At 40.4% G+C, this 8,486-nt stretch overlaps 1 protein-coding gene across 1 annotated transcript; it reads left to right on the top strand.

Annotated features, from left to right (window-relative positions):
• The first annotated feature begins 234 nt into the window (after positions 1 to 234).
• Positions 235 to 6,956, top strand: LOC112295983 (uncharacterized). The gene is made up of 20 exons (XM_024548046.2): positions 235 to 621; positions 1,330 to 1,454; positions 1,623 to 1,786; positions 1,969 to 2,059; positions 2,187 to 2,366; positions 2,569 to 2,649; positions 2,940 to 3,020; positions 3,121 to 3,213; positions 3,431 to 3,511; positions 3,634 to 3,796; positions 3,960 to 4,080; positions 4,279 to 4,351; positions 4,532 to 4,639; positions 4,801 to 4,898; positions 5,045 to 5,090; positions 5,265 to 5,361; positions 5,537 to 5,610; positions 5,762 to 5,866; positions 6,269 to 6,349; positions 6,546 to 6,956. Exons 1-20 carry the CDS (start codon positions 525 to 527, stop codon positions 6,645 to 6,647), a joined length of 2,061 nt encoding a protein of 686 aa, XP_024403814.1. The 5' UTR covers positions 235 to 524; the 3' UTR covers positions 6,648 to 6,956.
• The last annotated feature ends 1,530 nt before the right edge of the window (positions 6,957 to 8,486 follow it).

Below are 8,486 nucleotides of genomic sequence, written 5' to 3'. Positions count from 1 at the left end.
TTTCTTTGTCTCTTTGTCTTATACCCAAGTTGTTTTACACAATAGATATACATACATACTCTATAACTACCAATTTGAAAATAATTTCTCACTGCCTGCATCTGCGAGAAGAGAGGGATGAAGCAATAGCAGAGCCAGGCGGAGTCGGCCCCTACTGCGCCGCGGCCATGGGAGGGGAGGGTCCCAAGGGCGCGCGGGAATTACAAAATGGGGGGGGGGGGGGTACGTGGTCTCGGTTTGGGTTCCGTTCCCGTCCGCGTCGTGCACCTGAAGTGCTCAAAGAGGGGGGAGGGAAGACTCGTCCTCACTCGCATCGCCTGCCTCATCCGCACCCACCATCGCCACTGCACTGGACTGCACCCAGATTGCCCCCAGCAGAGCCACAACGCCCAGCTTTCCCTTTTCCTGGATTGTCCATGGTCGCCGGGTTTCATCGAACACAGCATTAGAGGAGGGGAAGGGGCTGTTGAGCGCGACGACGACGAAGACGACGTCGGGAAGGAGGAGGACCAGGAGACGAAGCCATGGTGAGGAAGGAGGCCGTGGTGGCGAGTGTGGCAGCTGCAGGGCTGGCTGTCACTGCGCGCGTGGTGATGGGCATGCTGCGACGCAGCCATTCCAGTGAGTTTTCGTGGTGGGCGAAAGGATTGCTCGTGTGTTTGAATGGGAATTCGGGGGTGAATTGGGTCGGAGTCGGTGGGGTAATTCCCCCTGGTTGCTGGGTGCGAGGTTGTGAGCAGGTGCTTTGTTTGCTGTGCGAGTCGGATCTGTAAAGATTGCGGATGATGAGCCATATTGAAGGAGGGATGACGTTTTGTAGTTTTCATTTTTATATTTTCCTGAGGTTTCTAGGGGTCGTTATTTTTGTGTGCTGGGATGGAGATGAGATTTCCCAGGAATGTAAACTCGTGCATTGGAGGTTAAGGGCTTAGGGGGATGGAAATGGAACTTCGCGCGTCCCCTTCATGCATGGCTTTTGATCGAAATATGGGAAAAATTTAGCGCGTGAATATCAGGTGTTGAAAGAAACGGGGTGTCATTGCTCTGCATTTTCGGCTTCCAAATTTTTTCTAGGATTGCAGAGGAGTGCTTAGCTATTGAAGCCCAGACCTTCGATAAATTTTTGTGCAATGCCAGCACTTGCATTATGATTTTTTAAGACGGGACTGAATGTGAGATGTTTTAAGGATCAAATTGAAGGAAGAGAGTCGAAATTTTAAGTTGACTTGTCAGAATTCATCTCAAATTACACAAGTCTCATTAAGAATGATTCAGTTTTCTCCTGTTTGCGTAAAAGTAACACCAAAGTGGCTTCTTTGCGCGGGGCAGATATCTCGGATGGTATTCAGGTCCGTCTCAAACTTTCAGCTGTCGACATTTTGAGGTTAACAGACAATATAATTGCTACGTCAACGAGTGTTCATGACGCAGTTGCTGCCGTTCCGCTGGATCAAGTAATTCCTCTTCCGACATCCCTACTGTTCTGCTGTTTGGAACTAATGTTAATGCAACATGAAACTGTGCCTTTTCTGCGTCATCGGTAGAATTGCAAGCTGGATAGCGCCTTTCGCAGTCTCTCGAGCTACATTTTGAAGACTTTCTTTGGTTGGACATTTTAACAGGTGACATATGAAAACGTGATCGCTCCTTTGGCCAATCTAGAAGCAGAGGAGTTTGCATTGGTGCAAAGTTGTGTTTTCCCGGCCTTAGTGTCCACCTCGAAAGAAGTACGAGATGCTAGTTCCGAGGCAGAGAAGAGAATTGATGCTTACAACGTAAAGTGCAGGTAATAGCATAACTAGCTAGTTGATTAATCCACTGATCATTTGTTGCTCATGTGCAATATCGTGTTCAATTTGGCTTGAGCGCTTCAGCATATGTTCTATCATTGGTTACTTGAACAGATGAAAAGTTATTATCTGATGTCAGTTGTTCTTACAAGTGTTCTTGTCTTGGACCATTATGTAGTATGCGCGAGGACGTCTATCGTGTTGTTAAGGCTTTTGCTGATAAGAAAGAACCTCTAAGCCCTCAAGCCCAGCGCTTCGTGGATCGTGTGGTTAGTGCCTGTCTTTTTAACTCGTGCTTCATCAAGCGGATCTACTTAATTCATGTACTGCATATCTCACAACCTTCTGTTTTACTGTGACAACAATGTCTTTGATCAAGGTCATCACGTGGTGCAGATTAGAGATTATGAGAGGTTGGGCTTAAACCTATCTCCTGACATACGAAGGAAAGTTGAATTCTTGAAGACTACCATCGGTGAGCTCTGCATCGAATTCCAGCAAAATATGAATGAAGAAAATCGACGCCTCTCTTTTAGCGAAAGTGAGCTAGCAGGATTGCCTGCGGATTTCATCAAGGTATTTCAATCAAAATTCTAACAATTATGTTTGAAGTTTTATCTTATTTTGTTTTTATTTTATTTTTTTATGCACAGGTGAACTTGGGGTTAGGATGATAAGAAATTGATTTTGGCTTTGCGAAGAATGCATGTTTTGATTGATGCCGTTAGTGATTAGTTTTGTAATTCGTAAAGTCTTTCTTGTTGGCACCATCCTTCAGGAACTTACTCGTGATAGCGATGGCAAGCTGGAAGTCAACCTGAAGTACCCCCACTATTTTCCTATTATGGAGCGATGTCAGGTGAGTCAGGCGACTCTTGAGGTCAAAGTGACCTTATGCATGGTATCATTTGTTTTTACACCAGATTTGAGTTTAGAGGAATTGAATTTCTCCTTTTGACGATGGTAAACTGCTCTGTAATGTCGATCAGCCTGAAGTAGCGAGCCATTCATAAGAATACTTGTGATGAATTTAATGATTATGCGTGCAACTTGCTGTTGTTATAATGACTGAAATATTTGTTTAGAGATGCTTCTCCTTTTCAAATTTCCTGATCCGATTGTTAACGTTTCACAATCTTCACTGAGCAGGTGGGAAGTACAAGGAAAGCCGTGGCAATCGCCTATGACCAGCGTTGCATGGATGAGAATGTGACAATATTGGAGAAAGTGGTATGTGCCTGACCAGAAGAATAGACCTCTGCATTTCCACAGATTCTGGAACTATTAGGTGAGTTCTGTATTGAATAAGTTTGATTTGTGTTTCTGCTAGGTGGCGATGAGGAATGCTATGGCACAGTTGCTGGGTTACAGGAATCATGCTGAGTATGCAATAGCTATACGCATGGCTAAGTCGCCTCTGAAGGTACAGTCGTTTGGGTTTGTTTTGTGTTCTTTCGAATGATCATTGAATCTTTCATAAAGTATGCAGCAAGGAAATATTCAACTTAATCGGAGTAGATTTAATGATGTATGCGTCAGCTGTGTTCTGTTGTATTGCATTATTGTGTTAGTTTTTAACGATATGTGCTTGCTACAGTGGCTATCGATCTCATCAGTTGATTTTGTGTATTGTCCTTCAGGTGAAAACCTTCCTAGAAAATATTTCTAGTAAAATGTCCCCTCTCGCCAAGAAGGAGCTTGCAAAACTACAAGCCATGAAGGTATGTAGGAGAAGGGTGTAAAAAATCACGCTGTCTACGTTGGGTTTGTGGCTCGTTAATGTACATGGTTGTTCTGCATAACAAAGAAGGTAAAGTATGAACATCTGTCTATGCCTGTCCAGAGGGAGGAAGAAGGTGATGAACCTTTTGGTTTTCACGATTTGAGGTACTATATTCGAAAAGCTGAGGAGTTGGAGTTTAAAGTTGACTATGAGACAGTGAAACAGTATTTTCCTTTAAATGTTGTTACAGCAGGCCTGCTTCAGATTTATCAAGACTTATTAGGTTTGATGCTCTTATATCCTCAACACCATCGTGGCTTTCAAAATTGCGTTTTCAATTTTCTTTAGGTGTTAGACAGACATTTGTACGTAAAACTGGTTTTGGAATATATATATATGAGCGTGTGTGTGTGTTTGTAAGTCTTGGTATTTTTGCTTGTCTGCAGGTTTAAAATTTAAGGAAGTTGTAAAGCCTACTGTTTGGCATCCAGAGGTCCAGCAATATGCTGTGACTGATACGGAGACAGGCGAGCGCATGGGTTACTTTTATCTTGATCTACACCCTCGGTAGGTGATAGACGCTTAACATTTCTATGTCGACTAGATAACTCATTTAGAAACTGGTTTACGTTTCATGATTGTAACAATATGTCGTCTGTCACATGGTTTAGTATTTACTAACACAGCAAATTTTAAAGATCTGAAACTTGATTGTTCAATTAAAATAATTTCTTATGTCGAAGCACCGTTTGTGTTTTCTGTCAGGGATGGAAAATACACGCATGCATGTGTGTGCTCACTGCAGCCAGGGTGTGTCCAAAAAGATGGTACTCGTCAGGTAATAGCTCTCATTAAAATCTTGTGTATGGAACAGCTTCTATTCTATGCAAATTTGACTTATTACAGTCTTTCGAATCGTTTGAAAACTAGCAAGTGGCCAAGAATGCTATCTCTAGATCTCAAATTGTACATATGCTGTGATTATTTTTTCATCAATTGCTGCTGTCTTCTGTTCCAGCTTCCTGTTGCGGCGATGCTTGCAAACTTTACCAAGCCATCGGCAGAGAAACCGTCATTGTTGGGACACGCGGAGGTTGAGACATATTTTCATGAGTTTGGGCACGTGGTTAGTATCTGACAGAGAACTTCGTTCAAGAATGTCTGGTGTGATGATTTATTAACTTCGATTGAGCTAATTATGTTGTATCCAGTTAGCAATGACGTGGTTATTGAGCTGAGTACAACGAGTGTAAAGTAAGTGAAGTTGCCACTACTTTATGTTCGCAGATGCACCATATCTGCAGCCGTGCATCATTTGCAAAATTCTCAGGCCTTCGTGTTGAAGAAGATTTTGTGGAGGCTCCCAGCCAGATGCTCGAGAACTGGTATGGTGCTCTGTTGTGCTGTGAGAAGGACTCATTCATGATTTTTCGCGAGTGATGTTCTGTCTATCGTAGCTCTTATTGTGTTGAAGTTCAAGAAACAACTGAAAAAGTGTATGACGTCATGACGTGGCTCCGCTTACTTGCAGGTGTTTAGATGGGGCGTCGTTGAAGATTATGAGTGGTCATTACAAAGTAGGTTATTTTCTTAAAACAACGCGGACATATTCTCAATATAGAAATTCAACCGTGTACCATATTTTCTTTTCAATCTGCAGATATGTGCATCTGAAGGGCTGTTTTTTTATTGTCTTCTTGTCAAAAACGTCTGTTTTGGGAGGTGCTCACATGTCGACGACATCGTTGCAGGACTCGAAACAACCTTTACCGCAGGATATCTGTGAAGCTTTAATGAAGAAGAAGCGTGCGCATGCTGGCCTTCTCACGAAGCGGCAACTACTTTTTGGTAGTCACAAATAATTTTCTCTTTATACTCAATGATATGGAAACTAACATTTTAGATAATATATCTAAAGTTTACAGACGTTCTCTTCGAAAATAACTCGTTTGAAATATTGGGTATATAAAATCGTTGATGGTGGTTGTTACTTTCCTGATTTTGAAATTTGTTATTTGTTCAGGACTCTTTGATCAGACGATACACATGCGAGATAAAGTGGACACAGCTGCTATTCTTAAAGACTTGACGCCTAAGGTTTGTTTCCTCCTCTTTGACAATACTAATGCAGCAGATCTATGAGAACAGGATTGTGCCCACTGTACCATTGTCTAGGATATAGTGCAAGGATTATCTTCTTCTATTATCACGTGAAATCAATGTCTGTTAACCAGTGATTCGGAAGCAGGTGATGGAGGGAATCCCAATGTTGGAAGGTACTAATTTCAGTGCCTCATTTGGTCACATGGCTGGCGGCTACGACGCTGCATATTATGGGTATCTTTGGAGTGAGGTAAAAAGCCAGTACTTCCATATCATTCTGATTCTTGGGCACGAACCCAGAATTGGCACATTCAAGTTGTTTTGACCCAGTCAAAAAGAACCTTTTCCTTCAGTTCCATTTCAACCTTGAACATATCTCTATACGTCTTGAATGTTCTTACTTCATACTTGTGCAAGATATGTCCTTGGCCATCGTTACTGACTTTAAATTAGGCACGTCTAGTACGGTTTTTTTTGCATAATTATTATCATTAATATTCGTAGGCTATTGAATTTGTGAATCGGCTATGAGGTGAAATTTCGTGCTGATTGTCTTTGCTGCTTACATACTCTGCAAATCTGGTACACTTTGCTTGCGTTTTCGAAGAAGTCGAGGTTGCTTCGTGAATAATTTAATGTCTTTTGTCTGCAGGTATTTTCAGCAGACATGTTCGAAACCAAGTTCAAGAACAATGTCCTAAGTAAGGCGGCAGGGAGAGAGTATCGAGATAAGGTAACTGATTTGCGGTTGCGTGTATGTTATGCATGACTTAGAGTGTTCATTTTGCTTGGTTTCGGCTTAAGATGAGCATGCAGAGATTGTTTTTTTCCCATAGCATCCTCTGTTGTGACAATAGAAGAGGACAGCTATAATATGATCAAGAAAAGAAAACCCAATAGTCCACACTGAGCGAACTTGTTTGTGCCAGGTACTTGCTCCTGGAGCTACGAAAGATGCCTCAGTCATCTTAAAAGAGTTTTTGGGACGCGAACCAACTCAGGAAGCATTTTTGAGAAGCAAAGGTCTTTAAGTTGTGCATAATGTGTTCGTGTTCGTGTTTGCAATTCCTTAGAGTGATTTAGTATTTTTGGAAATTCTTGAAGGTGTTGTGGGCATGTGAATCAAAAGGGTTGATTATTCATGGGGGTGTTAGAAATGCCCTGGAAAGTGTTGCAATTGGTTATCTTTTCATTCAGACGAGCAGATGAGGATACAGACTTGGTTAAGCCGTCTGCAGTGCGAGAATGTAACGTGTCATGTTGAGCTGATTAAAGATGTAAAAACGGCATATGACACATGCTCAGATTTATTTATTATTCCCAAAGGAAAATAACTTCAACGGTGTGATTCTCTTACATCAAGAAAGACTTTGCGAAAAGTAAAATGAAAGTCGTGTGCACGTATACCTGGTAACATCTCTGTACTCGATGGTGGTTTTAAAATCTTTAAGGGTGAAAAAAATGGTGTACAAACGCAACAATCAATAACTGCTAAGATTATATTCCCTGGATCTTTCTGACATCTACAGGTTAACATAGCAAAAGCTTAATTGAATGCGTCTTCTCTTTGCGGATTGGCAAGTGATACTTATGTGATATATTACTTAACTCGAGCAAGTGGACACAGCTTTTGCAACAAACATGGCCTACATGCGCAAAAATGTTGATAAAACTAGGGGAATGACTCTGTCCATTGATAATGCCCTTAAATCACAAAGTTGAATTACCCTTTCAAAACTTGCAAGCACATTCAACATGAAGTTAACCAAATATGTACTTGCAAACTTCCATCTCAAAGTTCTGTAGAAAATTTTCTGATAATTGTTGTAATTTACATTCTCGACAATTTGTAAGAATCATGTAACTATAAACATCAAACCAAGGCTTAACTATCTTTAAATATGCAGAGGTTTTCTCTATCCCATAATTGTTTGAAAATATGAATATTGAAAAGTTGGCGATGAATTATTCACATGTTTGAAATGCGATCCTCCAACTCTGTTTGCTGGTATTTTTAAGAGGTTCAGAGAGAATTAAAAATTTGAAAGTACAAATTTTGAAAATTGAAATGATACCGCAATTTGTTGATTTCATTGTAGTCACTAATTTTAATAGACTCTCCATGTGATAATTCCTCTATTGATGCCATCAACAAAAAGAGAAAAATAGAGGTCAAGACAAACAATGCATGTCTGCATCTCGCTACTAACTTAAATAGTAATAATTCATATCTCAATATAATGGTTTAGAGTTTTTTATTCATTGCTGAAGACAAGTTAACAGAAATGCAAATCAACTCTTAATTTTTGGCTGGACATGTATGAGAGAGAGAGAGAGAGAGAGAGAGAGAGAGAGAGATAAAAACTAAAAAATAAAATAAAATAAATCCAATGTTCTCGGTAGTATGTGTTTGTCGTCTTTTCACAATGAAATGTAGAGTTTCAAAAGTTGGTCTTTACATTTAGATCTCTTCGTAAAAGTTCTTGATTTTATTTGCAATGTTTTTATTACAAAAGAGCCAATCAGATGCTTAATCTTGAAAATAGTCCATTGTTTCGGGTATGGTGGGTCAATCAAAATGTGAATGTATATATATATATATATATGCGCTACTATTCTGCAATTCATTGATGAAGTAACTTGCATTCAGGTTTAACAAGCCATGAAAGAACAGTATTCAATCAGTTAAATATTTAAGGTGAAAAAGCAAGGCAAGTCGAGTTGAATGCTTACCGATAATGGTATGAAATGAATAGCTGAGGAGTTGAGGCGACGACCTGTCGATGATTCATTCACATCCTAGTAAGTTAAGAAATACCGATCTAGCAAAAACTTGGCAATGCACACATGGTGTGTCTACATGTAAAGGC

This window comes from Physcomitrium patens, chromosome 19 (assembly GCF_059467195.1).
Source record: "Physcomitrium patens ecotype Gransden chromosome 19, ASM5946719v1, whole genome shotgun sequence".
In the NCBI taxonomy this organism is placed as follows: Eukaryota; Viridiplantae; Streptophyta; class Bryopsida; order Funariales; family Funariaceae; genus Physcomitrium; species Physcomitrium patens.
This window is presented reverse-complemented; position numbering and strand designations above follow the sequence as displayed.

Excerpts from the sequence above, each read along its gene's own strand:
- LOC112295983 (XM_024548046.2), top strand. The coding sequence starts at position 525 with ATGGTGAGGAAGGAGGCCGTGGTGGCGAGTGTGGCAGCTGCAGGGCTG. Across the intron at positions 622-1,329 it reads GCTGCGACGCAGCCATTCCA|ATATCTCGGATGGTATTCAG; the intron begins GTGAGTTTTCGT and ends TGCGCGGGGCAG. Across the intron at positions 2,060-2,186 it reads AGCGCTTCGTGGATCGTGTG|ATTAGAGATTATGAGAGGTT; the intron begins GTTAGTGCCTGT and ends CACGTGGTGCAG.